Below are 22,306 nucleotides of genomic sequence, written 5' to 3' on the forward strand. Positions count from 1 at the left end.
GGCCGCGGGAGCTCCTTAAGGAGGAGCGTGCGAGTTAGGGGGGGCGGGCCCAGGGCCCGCCGCGGGGTGCTGCCCGTTGGCCCCCCAGGAACTCCAGAGGGGGCAGCAGAACTGGAGGATGACCCGGGGAGATGGGATCTGGCCGCTAGAGGAAACGGGGGCGAGTGGAGAGCGAGTCGGGGAGGACGCCCTTAAAAGTCGGTCCGGGCCGGCAGACCCGAGGGGGTTGAGTCCCCGCCCGCTACCTCGCATTTTCCGCGGGGGGCCGTACGGGGCCGAGCATTCCTGGGGCCACCTCGTTTGTCCCCAGGAGGGAAATAAAAATCGAGACACAACGCCGGCCCTTTTTCTCTTTTTCAGCAAATGTAATGATAAAGGGAAGCATCCTCGCCTGTCTCCCTCGAGCAGCCAGGCCCAAAGGAGAGCGAGGGCTTGGATGCGTTCATCTGCAGAGGGCGCTTTCGTTTCCAAAGCCTGTTTACAGTCGTGAAGTTAGTTAGATCTCTGTTTTGGAGGTGAGGGACTTGAGGCCGGGAGGGCAGCAGCGCCCTGGTTGTACTGAACGGGTTACGAAATACATAACCTGTTGTCTTTGTGACCTGCCCAGATGCCACAGCCAGGAGAAGTGCCCGGGAAGGGCCTGAATTAGTCCTACACAAAGTTGCTCTGGGTAGTCAACCACCCGCTGGGGAGAGGAGTAGCGATCATCAGCATTGCTGCTGCTCTTGGGGCTTGGACTACCTTCCTCAAGTAACTTGAACCCTCGCCGGGAAGACGGGAGGCAGAATCGAAACATAAACAGGCCAGGACTGAACGTTCTAAAAATAGACCCCCTGGCCCTTCGCCCAGGTTACTCTTGTTTTCAAGCTGCTGCTGTTGCTTACAGCTCCTTCCTTAAATCAGGCACAGTTGTGGCAGTTCTGGGAGCCCGTGGTGGCGGGGAGGGGTAAACTGATGAAATATTCTTGAAAGAACCCAGTGTTTACAAAAAGTCTGCAAGTTGGATGAGTGGGATACTCATCCCCAAAGAGGGCAGGGGAAATTCCTAGGAGATGGGGACACTGAACTGAGAGCATCACTACACTGCCCTGTAAACCTTGGGGTAAGAGTTCAGGGTTATGTGTGCTGGAATGCCAAGGTCAGTGCTTGAGGGCCCTCTGGGATTGTCGAGAGCGATTTCTAACCGACTGTGCATAGTTGTTTGTATAAGGAACGTTTATTAGATTTGTTTTTCTTTTAAACCTGATGATTTCACTTTGTGACCTGATGATCACCTTCGTTGGCTTCCCTCTGCTCTCAGCATAAGGTCCACTGTCCTAACCTGGCACCTGGGCCGTGCATGAACTGGCCTCTGTTTACCCTCACCAGCCTCATATCTCAGTTCATGTTCCACACCCAACTCCTTGCAGTTCCTGGAACCTGTGCTTCTCAGAATGTGATACTTGGTTTATCCCCACCCACCTTGGGTATGCACATGTGCTCTATCTTCTCCCAGCAACTTTCATCCCATCTCTTCCTCCACCCTGTCTCCTCAATGTCGGTTCCCCCCCCCCCCCTCCAGTATGTGCTCAGTCTTCAGGTCTCAGGCGATTTCTCTTTCAGGAAGTCTTCCTTGAACACCCACGTCTGGGTTAGAGACCCCCAACCCCCATGTAGTTTCCATAGCACTTTGTGATTACTCTAGAAAGGGTTTTTTAAAAGACAGGAAAATACAAAGGACTCAACTTCTGAGAACATGAGAGGCCAAGAAGTCAGGTAAGCTCTCCTTCAAACGCAGAAATATTGGGGAAAAAAAAAAGTCTACAGTTGAAAGAAAGGAAGGGGAGATCTCTGGGTATGAGATAAGAGGAGGGAGCTCTAAGGCACATAGCGTTATTTGCCAGGAATATAAGCCCAAATGGCTAAGGACTGGGGGGTGAGCACCCACTCAGGCCTTGTGTTCTAGAAAGGTAGAGATCTGGACTTGAGACTCCCTACTTAGAGCTGGGACACTGGAAAGGCTCTTAGTGACTGTGGGATGGAAAAAAACAAAACAAAAATCCTCCCAGTGGGCCAGGGCCACAACGAGGAAGTTTGTGGTTTGTCTGGGGCTCTGGATGAATTTTTTAAAATGTCTGCAATTGAAACTGAAACCACTAGCTTGCCTATGCCATTCATTGGTGTGAGGTCCCAGTTGACACCACCCTTGTGCTGAGGGAATCCTGAAGTCAGCACAGAATGTAAAAGCTGGTTCCAAAGTGATGAATCCTCTTGGTCCTGTTAGAAGCAAATGCAAAGCCAGTTGTGTATTCTGATCTCTCACAGAATGAGGAGCTCCCATTGATGATGAGTTTACAATAAGAAATTACAAACCAAAGTAGGAAATGAACCACACGAGGGAGGGATGGATCAATAAACAGGAGGATTAGCCCCTGAAGAACTTGAGACAATAGAACAATTTGGAAGAGATGATAAAATAGTTATGTTGGAAATAATTAGTCAGAACGCTGGAACCTGGCACTATGAAGAAAGAATAAGTAAATTTGAAAAAAACACGCAAATACAATATATAGAAATAAAAATCTAGTCATTTAGATGTAAAAATGTCAATGATTGGAATTCTCTTTTTATTAAGGGAATGATAACGTATCTGTCAAAAACCGAATAAGAATAACTCATTAAAAATGAGGAAAATAAAAGTAGTACACTAATCTCATTGATAAGTACCATTTTAGAAACCATAAATAAACTATTAACACAGAATCCCAGCAGCACATCAAAAGAATATTACAACAAGAGCAGATCAAAAAAGAAAAATAGAAAGATTGCTATAGACGCTGAAGAGCCACTAGATAAAATTTGGCATCCAAATATAAACACTTTTGCATCATGATAAAAATGAGAGGTGAAGTTCAGTCCCAAAGCCAATATCATGTTTGATGGGGAAATAATAGAAACCTTCACATTAAAGTCAGTGCACGGTAAGGATGTCTTCTTTTACCTTTTCATTTTAAACTTGTCAATTAGGAATGTGTTTGGTTGCAAGTAATAGAACACCTGACTACAACTTTATGTGCCTAGGACTACAAGAGACTTAAACAAATAGGGCTTTATTTTTAAGTCTGTAGATAGGTAGCTGCTTTGGCTAATGCTTTGATAGTTTGGGGGCTGGTGAAAGGTTATGTACACTTACTCTTTTGATATAGTATATTGCAAAATTGTCCTCCAAAGGTGTTTCACCAGTTTAGACTCACCAATTAAATATGAGAATGCCTATTTCCCTACATCTTTTTGAGCATTGGCTATTTCCTAGCCTTAATTAGTTTGCTTCTTTTATGGGTGAAAAGATCTCTCAATGTCTTGATTGGCATTTCTTTCATTATAAGGGAGGCTGAATGGAACACTATTACTGGCCATTTTTACTTTTCTATTTGTCAGTAGTCATAACTTCACCTATTTTTCTGTTGGCTTGTTTTTCATGTGTGTTTTCCATGATCGTAGGTGCTAGATATGGCTTCAGATTCCACAGTAAAAACACTGGCCCAACTGTGGGCAGCTACACACTGTACTTCAGTAAGGAACATTGGCAATAAAAAACCAAAGAACAAACATGGGGACAGGTTTCCTGTTCACCCCCAGCTGTGGTTATCCCAGTACATGGAATAAAATATGTGACAATGGGAGAGACAGGAAGCCAATGCTAGTTATGAAGGGTCTGATGGGTGGAAAAAAGATCATTTTCCTTGATTTGGCCAATTTTTCACCATCCTGAATTCACCTTTGTAGGCGATTTTGAGAGATAATAACAAGTTAGCTTACAGGATGTTTCATTGGAACAGACTGCTTGGCTGAGACCTCAAAGGTGTCAGTTGAACAGGATGAATGAATTGCCTTTGGCTATTTCTTTCCTCAAAGTCTGTCCGGGAACTCCTCCACCTCTTCTACGACTATTGGAGCCAGCAGGGCCTTTAGAGATTATTTACCAACATAAATGAAGCCCAGAGAAGTCAGGTCCTGTACTAAAGGTAACACTTTTGCTTATACTAGGTGATAGGTATTACTCTAAGCACTTTACAAATAACAACTCATGTAATTACCATAATAACCCCAAACAGTAGGTATCATTAGCATTCCCATTTAACAGATAAAGAAATGAGGCCTAGAGAGGCTCAGTAACTTACCCAAGGTCACACACCTAATAAGTGGCAGAGTTAGGGTTTGAACTATAAACTTGGCTCCAGAATCTTGCCCTTAACTATGACTCTGTGTCATGTTCATAGTAAATCCCCTTCAAATGTACAACTACACTGAATTTCCCCCCAAATGAGATTACAATAGTTAGAGTATTTTTCAAACTGGTTTGAAAATACATTTTACTTCAGAACCCAATATACTTACACACAAGTGCATTATATAAGAAAGTTTTCTTAAAAACAGTCCTTATGCTTACTATTTGTGATATAGCCTGGTATGTTCCCTCTTTTTTTTAAAAAAATATATCTTTATTGATTTCAGAGAGAGGAAGGGAGCAGGAGAGAGAGAGAGAAACATCAATGATGAGAGAGTCATCGCTGATCGGGTGCCTAGCCCACAACCTGGGCATGTGCCCTGACCAAAATCGAACCTCAATCTCCTGGATCCTAGGTCGATGCTCAACCGTTGAGCCATGCCCGACTGGGCCCTCCTCTTTTTTCTATTTCCATCTTTTACCCTTTTTTGAAAAAAAAAAAAATTACTGGTTACAATTTACTAATGGGTCATGATCTACAGTTTGAAAAAAATGCTTCTTTATACCACCCTTCTTGCTCACAGCTCTGTTATGAAAGCTGTTAGTGGTTGATACATGTTAAATTTTCATCGATAAAGCACTTGGAGTGGGAAAGACTGTCAGGTAATTTCTATGAAGCTTATTTTTGGTCAGTAGGTATTTATTACTCTCCCAATAGTTAATGTCTAAAGATGATATGCAGGGGCTTTAAAACAAATCACCATGCTATAACCTTAGGAAAACCTTCATTCACCCACCCATCCATCCATCTATCCATTCAATAAATATTTGAGCACCTACTATATGGCAGACATTGTGCTAACTTAGGAATTGGCAAACTCTGGCCAGCAGGCCAACTCCAGAGCAACACCTGTTTCTGTAAAGTTTTATTGGATCACAATTATCCCCATTCATTTAAATATTATCCTTGGCTGCTTTTGTGCTATGATGGCAGAGCTGAGTAGCTGCTACAGAGACCATGTGCCCTGTGAAGCCCAAAATATCTCTTAATTTGGTCCTTTACAGAAAAAGTTTTCAGACTATGGTGTTAGATTCTAAAATATAATGGCATTTTAGGCTGGTCTCTGCCATCCTGGAGATTTGAATTATCCTGCTTGGCTTAAATTGGGTTTCAAGTTCCTTCGGTTGGGGGTGGGGGTTGGGGTTGGTCCAGGCTTTTTGCCTCCCTTGAATTGCCTCGGAGAACACCTGTGCACAGTAGATGCTCAGCAGGCATTTTCTGCTGATGAAATTATTCAGTAGATCTGACAGCAGATATTGGAAAGAAAGCAACCTACCTACAGGTTAGGAAAGAGAGTATATTCTTTTAACAAAGCAAAGAGTTTCATTTTATAGATGTCTATCTTTGCTGCAATGAGAAGCGGGGCATCCACTTGAGTACCTAGTGTGCATGTGGGTTAAAATAAATAAATACTTGTTGTTTGCCATTTGCATCGGGATGGGTAAAGAAATGAGATAAATGCATTTAACTGTAATTTTTAATACTTATGTTTGGGGACCTGGTGTGTACTTGGAAGTGATTCTATTCAGCTAACTTAGAATCTTAAATATTTGTGTTCCAATAGCTTTTAACTTTCTTTGATCACTAGTGACTCCTAGGAGTAATTACTGTGTGTCTAAGTGTAAAAGCTAGTCTCCTTCCTTCCTTCCTTCCTTCCTTCCTTCCTTCCTTCCTTCCTTCCTTCCTTCCTTCCTTCCTTCCTTCCTTCCTTCCTCTTTTTCTTCCTTCCTTCTTTTCTTCATCAAACTTTCTATTTTAAGTGCCTCTTATGTATCAGCACCATAACTATATTAAAGAAAACACTGGTCTTTCCAGTCTTATGAGAAAGACATAGAAATAAACACATGATTAAAATACAGTGAATTGACAGAGGGACACTCAGGTTTTCTAGCGACACAGGAGTTCCTAACCAGGGGATACTTCCTGGAGGAAGTGACACTGAGCTGAATGTTGAAAAACTCATTGGACAAAGAAGGAGACAGGATATTTCAGAAAAGGGACTTGCATATGTAAAGTCTAGACATATTTGAAAATATGGTGTTTTCAAAGGGATTCGTGCTTTGGTTTTAAATAAATTTATCTATTTATTTGCTTACATAGTTATTCACTCACTTATTCAATACTTATGTGTTTATTTATTTGTAGTGGAACAGGTTATGTGGAGCCAATCAGTTTTTTAACCAATCTGGTTAGCCATTTGTTTTGTGTAAGTCACCACTAGTTCTAGGTGACATCAAACTGTTACCGTGGCCTCTTGGGCAAGAAGCACAAGTCAAAGAGCTGGCCTAATTGGTCATACCCCAAAGTGATCTCACGGGGAGAAGTGCAGTTGCTGTTAAACCAATAAAATTCCAGGCAGGCAAGATGACTGGGTGGTCGTGACAGTGTCGTCTCCCTGTCTCCTTCTCCTGGTAAGAATGATTTCCTGCGGTGGCACACTGCCTGCTGCTTCCTCCTCATGCCTGACCTTTCAGTCTTCCTAATAAATCTGCCCGAGCTTTGTTGTCTCCTCTGGTATCAAGAGGGGAGTTTGTATGAAGACCCTTTGGGAACAGATGTCAAGTGTTTCTCAAATGTTCTGTTAAGTTACCTCTGCAGCAGGCTGGAAACGGAGCAGATTAAAGAAATAAAATATGGTCTGAACAGTTTTGGGACGCTGTAGCCAGCTGGGACTCTGCTCTGTCATCTAAGGTGAGCATGGGGTCAGCTGATAAATGATAACAGTTTTCTGCAACACGTGGGCTTTTAATCTTCCCAGCAGCCTGGAGAAGTGTTAGATATGATGACCAGAGCAATTTTTACCATGCGGCAGATGCAGGTGTTAGATTTCATGGATATGAAATCCAGAGATATCGCAAGAATGACTGTACAAATAAGACCTGTATTGGTCAGGGCTTTGGAGCTTTTTTTGGAGTGGGGGCAAGTATAAGCAATGGAAACTCACTTCATCTAGACGAAACAGATAAGCTGACTTTGGTAGGAAGGTGAAAATTATTTAGCAGAGCCCAAGAGAGCAGCTGTTGCTGGGCCTCCAGGCACCAGAAGCTGAAGGGGCACCAACAACCAAGGGAGCCCCCCTCCCCTTTCCTCTCTTGGGCCTGTGGGTTCCCTCTCTTTGTTCATTGGCTTTGTTCTTCCCTCTCTGCAGCCCACCTTTCTCAGCCTGTCCTGGGTTTCACATATACTCAGCTCCAGGCCCTCCACAGAGTGGCTTGCAAGGCTTGGTCTCAACTATAAGTCCCCAGGAAAAATAATGGAATTGGCCTTATGTGGGTTAGGTCTCTGCTCCTGACCCATCCAGCTATGACCCTGGGGAGCAGGGAGGGCCATCTAGAACATTTTGGCTTCAGGGAGAAACATATTTCTGGGTGGGAGTTCCTAGTCTCACTACTAACATTATCCTTACTAGTTTCACGAGGGGGTTGTGGGCTGTGTAGAACCTCCCACAATTGCTTCCAGGGCCTCGGTGATCTGTTAGAGGAGTAGCTTCTTTTGAAGGCCCAGTTGCTTTGCATTGCAGGCTGGGGATTTCCATGGAGGGCTGCACATCAGTGTTTCTGTCTGCTTTTCAGGAGTTTCACATTATAGCCTCCCTGGGTGCTGCTGAAGAGGTGAGCACTGTGTACATAGCACTGTTCTTATTACAGAGTCACAGCACACAGCTTAGATGCCCTAGCAGGGTGCTATAGGAGGCACTTATGTCCAGGTTTAAACAAGGAGCTTTGCAGAGGTATTGCAGCTCATGATCACATATTCAAGTTATCTGGCAGGGAAAATGGGTGTGTTTGTGGCTGTCCCTGGTCTGAGTTCACAGCTGCTTCTCTGCTATCCTTCCAAAGCTCTGCTATTCACCTACACCCTCTTAGCATTTGGTGTTCTTGCCGTGGTATCTGCCCAGTGCTATTTCCCATACTTGGAATTTCTTCTATTTCCTTCCACGTCTATAATTCATATGTATCATTTAAGGTTAAGTCCATGTACCTTACCCTAACAATGCCATCCTTCACTGGTCTTCCTTATTTTAGAACTCATTCAATAGCCATTCACTTAATAGTTACATACTGAGAGGAGTGATGGTCATTTATATTAGTTTGTTGGGACTGCCATTATAAAGAACTATAGATTGGGTGGCTTAAACAACAGAAATTTATTTGCTCACAGTTCTGGAGGCTAAAAATCAAAGAACAAGATTTTTGGTTTCTTTTATGGCCTCTCTGCCTGCCTTGCAGATGGCCTCTTTCTGTTGTGTCTTTCCTCTGTGTGTGTGCTTCCCTGGTGTCTCTCTGTGTGTCCAAATTTCCTCTTTTTATAAGGACATCAATCGGGTTGGATTAGGACCCACTCAAATGGCCTCATTTTAACTTAATCACCACTTAAGGGCCCTATCTCCAATGACAGTCACATTCTGAGGTACTGGGGGTTAGGGCTTCAACATATGAATTTTAGGGGAACACAATTCAGCCTATAACATCAGTGGAGAAAGGGCTGAACAAGACATGCATGACCTGCATCCTCTTGTTGTTTGACAGCCTGGTAGAGAAGACACATATTGAACAACCATTTCTGTGAATACATAATTAATTACCATTGTGGGATGGTCCAAGAAGTGGAACACATGGTATTTGGAAAGGTAGTCTGGTGTTGAGGGGCTGGTCTGGAAAGGTCTCCCTGAGGAAGTGAGATTTGTAGGAAGGATGGATGGGCATCAGCCGGGTGAAGAGGGAGGGCTGAGTATTCTAGACAGAGAGCTCAGTGTCAGTGAATCCCAAGTGGTGGGAAAGAACATGACAGATGAGGAATGGAGGAATCCAGTGTGACAAGGAGTGGTAGGAAGGCCCGGAAGATCAAAAGGGTCAGATTACACTGAGTAGTATGTCTTCACATCTTCATTTCAGTGCTTATTACATCCTGCCTTGGACTGTTTTACAATTTTTGTGTGGGGGAGAGGTGGCATGCATGTTCCGTTTCTTTTGTTTTAGGGAGGAGGTCCTTTCAACTCCTTCCTATCCCGCACAGTGTGCAGCATAGAGCTGGGAATATAGTAGGTGCTCAATAAATAAACTAAGTGGGTGTAAGGAGAAATGAGAATGGTAGAAGCACTTCTATTTGTCTAAGTTAGGGGCTGCCCCATCTTGGTTGGGACTGTTACTCCTGGAGGTGCTAAGTGGTGAGGACTTTTGGTAGTATGATGCCACCTAGTGCTCCTTTGTATTAAAACAACAAAGGGGAGCAGGTTGGGGAGTATTTTTCTGTAATCTGAAAAACTAGAAGCAAAGCATTTTCTTTCATCGGCATATATGAATTTGTCCACCACCCACATACTCATCCGTGTTCATGTCCACCTGCATCTCTTTCCTGTGAGTCGAACGTGTCACGTTCCTTTCAACCTCCTGTGGGTCCCTGATTACCCATGTCCGGGTCTTTCTTTCCTCACCTCATAAGTAATGCTCTCAAGTGTCAGTGTCTAGATTCCCTGAGCACCCACAGTGCTGTCTGTTGACATGGCATGGTCTAAATGATACCATCACATTGTGTTAGAATTGTAGATTTTCCTTTCTTCCTTTCCTCCAACAGAAAGGGCAGTGACTTTACCTTAGTCACCTCTGTGGTTTTTGTGGCAGCCTCTGCCTGCTATGCAGCAGGTACTTAAAAAGAGTGTTTTCTGGACTGAATTACTGTTGCCTTGGCAGGCCACCTGCTTGCACAATGGTCCTTTAGGAAATTCCTGGGAAATGAGAACACACAGAACCCCCCCACAAGAGTACCAGATAGGGATCGCTAGGCCACCTCTGATGTTACGTACCTTCAGGGATGTTATGGAGTCTCTCTAGATTGTGGTGGTCCCACAGCTGGTGGTCCCAGTGTGCAGTCAGGTTTCCTGTAAACATACCAAGAAACCTGAGCTGTGATGCCTGCCCAGCTCCACCTCGTTTCTATTAGCTTGGGTCACAGCTTGGTTCAACCTGCTTCTTCAGCTTCGTCTGCCAGCTCTCCCACTACCTCCACGCACACTGTGTCCAGTCGTAGTCTGCTCTGTTTGTCCGCCAGATATACAGTCTCAGTTCATGAACAAGATCACTGTACAGATGTTAATGTTCCCCAAATTAATTCATAAATTCAATGATGTTCCAATAAAAATTTAACATGAGGAACTTGAAAAACATCCTAAAAATTATATGGGATGATAAAGGTTCATGAATTTTGACGGAAGAACTATGGGTGGGGGCCTTGCCCTTTAACCATGAGGATTGGCTACAAAGCCCATGGTACTGACTGACCCAGGGACAAACCAGAGATCTCAGAACAGGCCCAGGTGTATTTTGGAACCAAGATGTTGAAAACTTGGCTCACTTCATTGAGAAAAGTCAGCTCGAATCCTATCTCACACACATACAGAGATGAACACCAGACGGATTAGAGAGCTGACCGTGGAAAAGTAAAACTATGAAGCCTACAGGCGTGGGGGCCAAGGTGAAGGGGGGGGGGAGAAAGGGCTTGGGAGAGGAGCCCCGGGGGCAAGGCAGATTTCCACGACGAGGCTCCAAATTCGCTTTCCCAGGGTGTCTTGAGGTCTGCGCCCCATTTTTCTCACCACCAGTGACCAAACCCTTCGAAGGCAGGGCCCTCGCCTTCTCCACCTTCGTTTTCCCCGCCTGTGTCTTGCGCACAGTCCCTGCCCCCTATGGGCTGTAACTGACTCGAATCCAGAGGACTTGGCGGTCCTTCCCGCATCGCCGCAGTCTGACCCCCAAGTCCTTGGGGGGGGCTAGTCTCCCCGCTTCCCTTCGCCGGCTCCCCGCCCCCACCGTCCTCTCCCTCGCTCGCCTCCAGCCCTTCGCTCTCCCGTCTCTTCGGCGTTTCAACCCCTGAGCTCACCTAGGGACTCCCCCAGCCTCCCAGAGGCCCCGCCCCCTAATTTCATTGGCCCCGCCCCGCTCATTATATTTGCATATTCCTTGGGGGAACCACGCCGGGCTGCGCGCCTCAGGGGCTCCTCCCCCTCGAACCTCCGCCAGCGCCCCTAGAGGGCGAGGTGGTTGCCGGGCGACGGGAGGACGCGCCCAGCGCCCACTCGCCACCGGCCCGCCTCCAGAAGTAGAAGTAACGCGGGGGCTTTGGACGCTCGGCCCCGCGCACAGCCCCTTCCTCGGAGTCCCCCCCAGTGCCTGCGACTTCCACCGCGGCCTCCGAGGCACCCCCGGAGCGCGGCAGGATGGCCGAGGTCAGGAGCCGGCCCCCTCTCCCTGTCGCCTCTCAACTCCTCCCCGCTGTTCCTCTCCTGCTGTCGACTTACCCGCTGTCACACCCACTAATTCCAAAAGTTTCCCCACTAATATCCGAACTCTACCCACAGCCTCACCTCATTCCCCGGTCCCAGTTGGCTCTGGCCCCATTACCTCCTGTCCCTCCTTCCACTGGGGGGATACTCCCCCCCCCCCCACACACTATTAAATTGGCGCTGTGCTAAGCACGGTGGGAAATTCATGACAGGCACCCACACCTACACTTTGAGCCACAAAAGAGATACACACAGACATAGTGATGTCTCACACTGACTGATGGGACCCACAAGAAGGCTTCGGAGATATCTACTGTCACCCCTATTCACTGACCCTTGTGCACCTGTCACACCATGATTCCCTATCAACTGATCAGCTCTGTGACACATCTTCACTGAGTTCTTCGGCTGGTCACCACTGCCCTGCGTTATCACTGACCATTGCGGGATGATCTGGTAGCCTTTATTCGCTTCCCCACGTTGCGGTATACCCCATCTTCAGCATCACTGATGAGGGCTCCTCCCTGCAACCCTTTAAAGACCCTTGTCTGTCCATTAGCACCCTCATTTATAACTCTGAGCACAGCAGGTCCCTGCCATCACTTGCCATTCACGGTCCCCATCCATCAAGGCCCTACCGAAATCCTTCATGGCCCTGTCAAAGCGCTCCCCCATTTCACCCATCCCATGGTCAGTCCCATTCAGGATCAGCTACAGAATTTGAGGGGCTCAATAAAAGACGAAAATTCAGAGCCCCTTGTTAAAAATTATTAAGAATTTCAAAACGAGACAACAGAGTAGTAAACTGACTGGGGGATAGGGCCTGTCTGAGCCAGGGGCCCTACGCAACTGCATAGGTCACAGACCCATGAGGCCAGCCCTGGTCCCAGCTCCTGTCACACCCATTAGACCCCCACCCCTGTTCCAGGTGGTTCTCTTGTCTCCTCTGACCATTCACAGCCCCTCATCATCCTGTCTCCTCCACATCTAGTCTCCCCTTCTAGACTCCACCTCCCGTGGGCAACAGCTCTCTCTCCTAATCCTACAACCCCTTTCATACCCTCTCTCTTCCTCACTGCCTGGGCTCCGTCACGCTCTTGTCTCTTGCATCCATGCTGCTGGGGCCACATCACTTATCCCCACTATCCCCACTTGCTCATATCTCTCTTCTCCCCGTCTTTCCCTCCTGTTCCTTCTAATTCTCCCATTTCCCCTGTCATTGCCTTTGAGTATTTCCTCCTCCCCTCCCCTACTCGTCATCTTGGTTTATTTCATTCTTCATTTTCTGTACATTAGCCCCAGATACCCATGCTATGAAATAATTATTTCCCAGTCTCCCTCCCTCATTACGATCTCCCATTATTTCTTCTTTCTATTTTCCTTCTCACTTGATCTCAGCCAACTTTTTCTCACCTCTGCTTTCATGAGTCTTAATTTCCACTCTGGCTTCATTTTTTACTGCTGCTCTCTTTTCTTTTTCCCTTTTCCTTCTCACCACTAATTGGTATTCCCAGCACCTAGAATGATGCCTGGCAGATAGTAAAAACTCAATAGATAGGTGTTGAATGAAGGAGCATCACAGTTCCTCTCTGATCAGTTCATGTTGAAACCATGCTTCTAAAACAGATAGCTTTATATCCCATAAGTGTTGATACCTACTGGTTGTTGGTCATAGCTAAGAGATAATTTTTGCTTTGCTTTTAAGAGTATATTTTAAAATAGCAATATGAACAAATCTCCTTTGTTCGTAAAAGTTTCTTTAAAACTTTTTTCTTTGATATTTTCCCACTCCTGTGCGAAGGGCCAGGTATACAGGGAAAACCTGGCCTGCCAACAAATCATTAGGCTGGTGATCAAGTGTTGACATTAATACCATTTACAGGGATGGAACTGAGAACATTGCCATGATATATTTTTGTGTATACTCATGTTTAGCATCAACAAGGGGAAAGCACAGAGCAGCAGCAGCTCCATATTTCCTAAATATGATTTTTCCTCCTTTGTGGAATTGCTGTATTGTGATCTTTGTGAGAATCTGCTTCTAGAAAACTCCTGTTGAATTTAACATTAGTACTAACATTGTTACACGAAATGTTATAGATATGCTTGTGACTCATCTATTTTAAGATGTGGGCTCCGTTTTGCTTGCATGCCATCTTTAGAAATTTAATCATTAGCACAAATGTTTTTGAAAACCAAAAATATGTAGATTTTCTCCATGTTGGGCAAGATAGGCTTGTCAAAGCAGAAGGGAAACTAGACTACTTGCCCCAAATCTTTAGGGTGAATTTGAATTTTACTTTATTATTGGGATTAAAGAGTGTCTCTGTTGGTTTCTTTGATTAGCAATAAAGCTTTGATGCAAAGGCCCTTCTCTCTTCTTATACCTGAGCCAACTTGAGCTTCTTAACCAGTCTCAAATTTTGGACCCTTGCTTGGTCCTGAGCCTTTGCTCATGCTTTGCCACCTGCCAGGAATACCCTCTGTCTCCATATCACCTGTGAAGATTCCACTGTCCCTTCTGGGCCTGCTCAAATGCCATTTTCTTTATGAAATTTACTTTAATTCTTGCTGTTGGAAGTAATTCCATCCTTGTAGAATTTTGAATCTGTTTTATGGCAGGTATCAAACTCTGTACTTCCATTTTGGGAAAACATACCCCACCAATGATTGCTGTATAAATTTCCTGTGGGAGCATTGTTTATTCTTTGTCTTGGTATCTCGTGTAGGCTCTAGCATTCCAACTTACATATAGCAGATGTTCAATAAATACTTGCTGAATAAGTGAATAAGTGTATTAACCATACCCATTCTTTTTTATTATTGTGCTGTATCTAACAAGAAGTAGGTGTATTAGTTTGCTAGGGCAGCCATAACATAGTATCACAAACTGGGCATCTTAAAACAGCAGAAATTTATTGTCTCAAGTTCTGGAGTCTAGAAGTCTGAGATCAAGGTGTTGGCAGGGCCATATTTCTTCTAGACTCAGTAAAATCCTTTCTCGCCCCTTCCTAGCTTCTGGGGTAGCCAGCAATCCTTAGCTTTCCTTGGCTTGGAGCTGTATCAGTCTAATCTCTGCCTTTGTCTTCACATGGCATTTTCCTGTGTGTGTCTGTGTCCAACCCTCGACTCCCTGCTTTTTATTGAGATGTAATTGACGTGTAACATTGTATTAGTTTTACAATATAATGATTTGATATACGTCTATATTGGGAAATGATTACCACAATAAGTTATCGCCACACAAAGTTGTAATCCACCCTGCTCCTATTATAAGGATACCTGGACTAAGGCACACTCTCCTCCAGTATGACCTCAACTTAACTAATTATATATGCAATGACTCTATTTCCAAATAAGGTCACATCATAAGTACTGGGGTTAGAGCTTCAATATAACTTTGTGGAGAGACACGATTCAACCCATACACTAGGGAAGTAAAAATTCTTATAGTATAACTAACTTCTGGGTTCCCATCTAAGTCATAGCCAGACTTGCTTGAATTACATTTGCTTGTCTGGGCCTATAGTGTTAAATAACTTGTCCCGATAATCATGGAAAGCAAATGCAGAAAAGACCCATGAGCATTGCGCAGGGGGCATTTTAGTATACCTGTGGAGATGACCTAGCCTAGTTTCCTTTAGGGATACAAGTGATGGAATATCTTTTAGGAGACTATTCCATATTTCCAATGGGTTTCACTGTGAGTATGTGTGATTTCATGCTATTTATACCCCAGTCTCCCTATGTCTGACCTCAACATGCTATGGATTCCCTCTGCAGTCCAATCCTGGGGGCAGTAAGAAGTGGGATGAAATGAAAAGAGATCAGGATCTGGAATAATTGTAACAGCTATAAAATTTTATTGGATGCCTACTGTGTGCCAGGCACTTGGCTAAATGTTGAACATGAATTATCCTATTTAATCTAATCTGTAACAACAACAACATGTGGTAAGAAATATTATATACAGGGGGTTGGGCAAAAGTAGGTTTACAGGGTTATACAAATAAATAATACAATAGTTAATAAAGAATATACAAGAATAAGCTGTGTGCTTTGTGTACATACAAATGTAAACCTACTTTTGCCCACCCCTGTATATATTGTAGCATCAGGGAATGAACATCATACAGTTGTTCCCTTCCCAGCATAGAGCCTAAAAAGTTCTGATTATCAGCGGTTTTTAATTAGCTTGTCTGAAGGTCTTTTATTCATGGACATTAACAGTAATTTCTGAATGGTCATGGTGTAGATGTCGCAATGCTCATTCCCATCCCTGCTCTTCTGTACAGGAAAAGAGTGAAAAAGTAGTGCTGGAAGAAACTGCATTTGAAGAAATCGAAAGAGATTTTCAGGAGGTTCTCAGTGAACTTTCAGGGGACAAAAGTCTGGAGAAATTTAGGATTGAATATGAGAAGCTTCACGCTGTCATGAAAAAGTCTTATGAAAATGAAAAGCGCCTGATGGCCAAATGCAGAGAGCTCAATGCGGAGATTGTGGTTAATTCCGCGAAGGTCGCCACCGCCCTGAAGCTCTCTCAAGATGATCAGACCACCATCGCGTCCTTGAAAAAGGTCAGTGATATTCTGGAAATGGAGTCAATGGAGAGCTGCCGTAGATGCGCCCTGTGTTTAAAACAGCACCTTGTCACCATACTCACAGCTCTGGGCTGGCAGTAAATGAGCTACTAAGTTAAAATGTACATGATTTATGTATTCATTAAGCCTGGGGAATAATGTTCATTTTCAAAGAAAATAATTAGATTGGGTGAATTTGACTATTCAGAATATAATGTACAACTTCACTGGCTTGGTTGCTAAGAAATAATGGGCTAGCAAAAAGAATTAGAGATAAGTAAGAGCAATATTAGGAATCTTAGTATGTCTTGTTTGATACAAGATGAATAGTAATTAAATATCTCAAGCTGATAGCTTGTTAAAGATATTTTTATATTCCTACTTTTAATTTTTTTATTTTTTTACTGTTTTAGGAGATAATACCTTGAGAATACCCAAATAGTAATTTTTATATTTTTTCTTAACATCTCTTTCCTTCTGCCTTGATTCTCCCAGTTCCTCATAATGGGAGAACAGGGATTCCGTCTGGCTTTGTCTCACACTTTATTTTTCCATCCTCAAGTGTGTTGCATTATTTTGAAGGTAAAACATAAATGTTTAATGTTGATTTCAGGGTGATAAGAGGTTAAGACATCTTAATTTATAGTTAAAACCTTAGTGATGAGAAAAAATTCACAAACTTTTAAAAAATACCCTTGATATCATGCAATTAAATATCAGCCAATTCAAATAAATTTCCAAGGCCACTGTGAAATATGACATGTTTTCTTAGAAACAACTTTTTTTTTGAAGTATTTTCTCCCAATTGTCATTTTCTTCTCTTTGCTGAAAAATCAACATGAAAAGGCTCTAATTCCTTTTATGATGAAAAATGCCACTTTTTATGGTAAATGTTAAAACTGGAAATGGAAGGCATGAACTGGTTAAAATCTAATTGGTGAAGTTGATTTGGACAAATCTTCACATAGTCGTATTTGCATTTAAATATCTTTCATTTGTTTTGCTAAAAAATAGTATATATGGTTGTTACAGAAAAACATGTCCCAATAAACTGACATTTTGTCATCTCTCTCTATTGTAATAGCATGAATTTGTTTAATTAAATGAAATACTCTCTACCACTCATTTAATTCCTTGTCAACATGAAAGTGGAATATTTTTACCTTAAGCCAATAGGTTCTTACCTGTATAAAGGACTCACATGCCACTGGATGAAATTTTGCAAGAAAATTAAGTGGCAGGGTAAAAACTCAAGTCTGCTGCAATATTTACCGGGCTTTGTTCGTTTATTTGAATGGCTGTAATTCACTTTTAAGTATTTATGTTAATATTCAACCGTGTATTTCATAGCAGAAAGGAAGCCAAAGCTACATGAGGCCTGGTTCCTATTCTCTGCTATGGGTTTTGTTCTTCCCCTGTAAGCATTTGATGAGAAGGCCTGGGCTTGAGTTTCTGGAAATGGTAATTACCAAGGCTGCTGTGTACAGATTAGGTAACAGCAAAGACTACCTTGCTATGAATTTTTCTAAAGCTCACATGGCCATTAGGAGTTCACTTGGGACCTAAGGACAAAATATATGTTTTACTTAGAACCTATCGAGAGCTTAAAATTTAAGGCTTGGATCTAAGATCATTCCTTATGTGATAAAGCTTATTAAAAAAATATCTGGACTTGGGAAACACATATGCTTTTATTTTTAATTTTGTAAACCTATCTTAATATTTTTATTAGAAATATCCTCCTAGTTATAGCAGCCCTTGCAGTATGTGAGCTTTGTAGCCACACTCACACAAGAAAAAAGTATCCTTTCCCAATCCCCCCCTGAAAACTGGTGTTCAGTATTGACTAGCTCATGTTGAACAACTGAGTAAGTCAATATAAATTTAAAGCATAATGTGTACTATGTGATCTTCTTTCCCCATAAATGACTACTGCATTGCGGTTGTTTTATTATTCTGTTGACTCAGTTTATCTTGCATCTGGAAGCCAGTTTGGTTTTTCTCACTGATGTCCTGTGGCCCATCTAGGAGATCGAAAAGGCCTGGAAGATGGTGGACTCAGCCTATGATAAAGAGCAGAAGGCGAAGGAGACGATTCTTGCCCTGAAAGAGGAAATAGTGAACCTAACCAAACTAGTCGAGCAGGGGTCTGGACTGACAATGGACCAGGATAGCAAGTAGGTCATCGCCTTCTTGATGTAAGCTGGACTTGCTTTCGCAGGCGACTCCTTCAACAGACAGCCTGGGGTTGGCCAGTGTCACCTTGAAAGTGATACAAGACTATTTTTTTGTTTTGTTTTGTTGGTTTCCTGGAGATTGTTTTTTGTCTATTGCTATTTTTTCTTTTTAATACTCCTTTTCTCCACACGTAAGAACTCCTCCTAATTTATGGTTATATTAAACTTCTGGGTCTATAAGAAACAGTAATACAGTTTCAAAATGAGTAAAGATTTTTAGGTTTATTTCTCTCAAACGTGTGTGGAATGGAACTGGAAGCTCCTCCCATACAGTTGCCACAGTTATGTGGCATCAGCGTCCTTCCAGCTTCTCAGGTTCTTGGCCAGAAAACAGGGTTGCTCTTCTCCCTTGCTACTCCTTTATTCCTTAAGACTTCATCTTATTGATTTAGGCTTTCCCGCCTCCCTATCACTAGTGCTGTTGCTTTGGTTTGGACCTTCCATCCTCTGCTGGATTTGGCAGTAGACTCCTAACTGGTCTCCCTGCCTTCAAGGAGACCATCTATACCTCCCCTCTATACCATCACCACATACCAGATTTATGATGCTGAAACATGTACCTGCATGCTTCCATCTTCAGTATAAACACCTTTGATATTTACCCATTCCCAAAGGATAAAGCCTAAAGTCTTGGACATGTCTCTAAGGACTGTTCATAGATCTGTCCCAGTCAGGTTTGTTTGACTCATGCCCAGCAACACCATGCTTACTTATGTCTCCATGTCTTTGGACATGTTTTCTATGCCAGGAATGCTTTTTTCCCCTTCTCCACATAATAAACAACTAGGCATCCTTCAAGACCCATCTCAAACACTATCTTTTTTTTTTTTTTAAGTTTATTGTTGAAAACACTACAGGTGTCCCATTTTCCCCCCAACTGACCCCCTCCACCTCGCTCCTATCCCCTCCCCAGGCCTTCACCCTGTCATTGTCTGTGTCCATGGGTTATGCATATAAGCATATAACTTCTTTGGTTAATCTCCTCCCACCCTCCAACCCCCTTCCCTCTTCCCTCTGAAATATGATTGTCTGTTGTATGTGTCAATGTCTCTGGATCCATTTAGTTTGTCAGATTCTTTTGTTCATTAGCTTCTTCTTAAAGAAGACCTTTCAACATTTCACGTAGTGCTGGTCTGGTGGTGATGAACTCCTTTAGCTTTTTCTTATCTGTGAAGCTCTTTATTTGACCTTCAATTCTAAGTGATAGCTTTGCTGGGTAGAGTAATCTTGGTTGTAGTTCCATGTTTTTCATCACTTTGAATATTTCTTGCCACTCCCTTCTGGCCTGCAAAGTTTCTGTTGAGAAATCAGCTGATAGTCATATGGGTGCTCCCTTGTAGGTAACTAACTGCTTTACTCTTGGTGCTTTTAAGATTCTCTCTTTGTCTTTAACCTTTGGCATTTTAATTATGATGTGTCTTGCTGTGGGCCTCTTTGTGTTCCTCTTGTTTGGGACTCTCTGTGCTTCCTGGACTTGTAAGTCTATTTCTTTCCCCAGGTAGGGAAAGTTTTCTGTAATTATTTTTTCAAATAGGTTTTCAATTTCTTGCTCTCTTTCCTCTCCTTCTGGTACCCCAATAATACGAATGTGGGACCTCTTGAAGTTGTCCCAGAGGCTCCTTATACTATCTTCATATTTCTGGATTCTTTTTTCTTTTTGCTCTTCTGGTTCGGTGTTTTTTGTTTCTTCATGTTCCAAATTGCTGATTTCATTCTCTGCGTCCTCTACTCTACTGTTGATTCCCTGTAAATTATTCTTCATTTCACTTTGTGTAGCCTTCATTTCTGATAGGTATTTTATTAGGTCATTGATGGTCTCACTTGTTTTTGTAATAGTCTTACTAATATCCTTGAGCATCCTTATAACCAAAATTCTGAACTCTGTATCTATTAGTTTGCTTGGTTCTATCTCATTTAGTTCCTTTTCTGGAGATTTCTTCTGTTCTTTCCTTTGTGACATGTTTCTTTGCCTCCACATTTTGGCTGCTCCCAGGTGTTTGTTTCTATGTATTAGGTAGAGCTGCTATGTCTCCTGGAATTGGTAGAGTGGCTTTGTGTAGGTGTCCTATAGGGCCCAGTGGCTCAGCCTCCCCAGTCACCTGCGCTGGGCCTTCTAGGTGCTCCCCTGTGTGGGCTGTGTGCACTGTCCTGTTGTAGTTGAGCCTTGGTTGCTGTTGGCATCACTGGGAGGAATTGACCCCCAGGCCAATTAGCTGTGAGGACCAGCTGCAACTACAGCCAAAGAGCTGATGTGTTGGAGACACCCCTAGGGAGCAGGATTTACTTCAGTAGAGCTTTGGTGTTCACCAAGTGTGCTCTTTGAGTGTGTCACTCGTGGATGTGATAGGGTTGTAATCCAGCGTGGGTGAGTCTGACCACCAGGTGCACTGTCTCTGGGGCCTCCTGGGAGGTGCAAAGTCAGCCTCTGCCTGTGCCTTGCCCAGGGCCACCCAGCATGAGCTACACAGCAAACCGTAGTTGGCTGCTACTTGTGCTGGGCTTGGCGATGTCCAGGAGAGGCCCAGCTATGAGCCAATGCAGGCTGCTGCTAGTGCCAGGCCTGGGGCCGCTTATCAAGCCCTATGGGGCATGCTACTGCTTGCTTGAGAGATTTTAGGAAAGTCCTAAGCATGAGGCTCGAGAGGCCACTTGCATGGAAAAGCCACTGGAACTGGCCTGGATGAGCTGCAGGTGGGGAGGGGCGGGGCCTCCGGGAATCACGGGGCGGGGCCAAAGGGGTGAGTCAGGTGCTGGCGATTCAAATATGGCGCCTGCCGGCTGTGTGTGGGAGGATTCGCCAAAGGAGCCATGGCCTCTGCCAGCTCTTCTGCCTGGGAGGAAGCCGCCCCTCTGCCTCTCACCCAAATTTCAGGCAGGTTAGTTCCTCCCCAAGTGTCCCAGGTCCTTTCAGGCTGCTGCCCGGCGCTGGGCTCAGAGGGAGCGTCCGAGTGAGTCTGTGTGCGGGCCCTTTAGAGGAGCTGCTGGGGCTCCCGCAGCCTCCTGGACCCTCAGTGACAGTCTCCGCTGGTTTTCACAGCCCGAAGGGGTGGGGACTCCTCTTCTCGGCCCTGGAGCCCTGGGCTGGGGGCCCAATGTGGGGCTGGGACCCCTCACTCCTCTGGAAAACCCCCACCACGAGACGTCCCTCCTGGTTTAACCCGTGGCACCGGGTGTGGGCCCGGGCGGAGTCTTTGCGATTCAGTCCTGATCCGCCCGCCTCTCCACCCCTCCTCCCGGTCTCGGTGCTTCTTCAGTTCCCTGGTTGTGGGGCTTCTGTTCAGCCGGATTTCAGGAGATCTGAGTGACGGTGGTTCTGTATTTCAGTTGTAATTTTGATGCGGCTGCGGGAGGCGGCGGGTGCAGCGGTTACCTACGCTGCCAGCTTGTTTCTCAGCCTCAAACACTATCGTAACTTCATTGCCATCGGCATCTCTGTTCCAACTTCCTCCCCACCCCCAGACCCAGTGACCGAGCAGAAGAGTCACTGTGTTCTCTGTTTCCATAGGACCCATGATCTACCTCAAGCATGGCACTGATCACATCGTATGGACACTATTTGTTGAGGTGCTTCTGTACCCATTAGGCTGTGAATCCCTGAAGAAAGGCGCCTTTACCTTCTGGGCAGGGGTCTAGCACTTTGCAGGCCATGCAAAACCTTGTGTTAATTGGGAATGAGCATATACTTTCTTAGGCATCTTTAATCAAATCTAACTGCCATCTAGACTTCCTGTGCTTTCTAGATGAATTTATCCAGTGTTAGATGATAGTCCTAAGGGTAAGGGATAGAAAAACAAACAGCAGGTGTGGTGTCCATCGCAATGGACTCTATTATTAAAGAAGTCGAGCATAACCAGAGCAGCTACCGAAGAGCAATGCAAGGGAACTGATTAAGTGAGGAGGCATTTTAGTGAGAACTGGCACATGGTTGAGGAGGAAAACTGA

At 44.2% G+C, this 22,306-nt stretch overlaps 1 protein-coding gene across 1 annotated transcript in view; it reads left to right on the plus strand.

The window, feature by feature from the left end:
• Positions 1-7,071: 7,071 nt before the first annotated feature.
• CFAP58 (cilia and flagella associated protein 58) overlaps positions 7,072-22,306 on the plus strand; it is a gene marked incomplete at both ends in the record, with an annotated part of 82,967 nt that continues 67,732 nt past the window's right edge. Inside the window, 3 exons of the mRNA XM_081157907.1 lie at positions 7,072-7,155; positions 15,843-16,124; positions 18,156-18,304. Of these exons, the coding sequence (XP_081014033.1) occupies positions 7,072-7,155; positions 15,843-16,124; positions 18,156-18,304 (515 nt within the window). The remainder of the gene's footprint in view (positions 7,156-15,842; positions 16,125-18,155; positions 18,305-22,306) is intronic.

Source organism: Miniopterus schreibersii (genome assembly GCF_964146895.1).
Source record: "Miniopterus schreibersii genome assembly, chromosome: 14".
Lineage (NCBI taxonomy): Eukaryota > Metazoa > Chordata > Mammalia > Chiroptera > Miniopteridae > Miniopterus > Miniopterus schreibersii.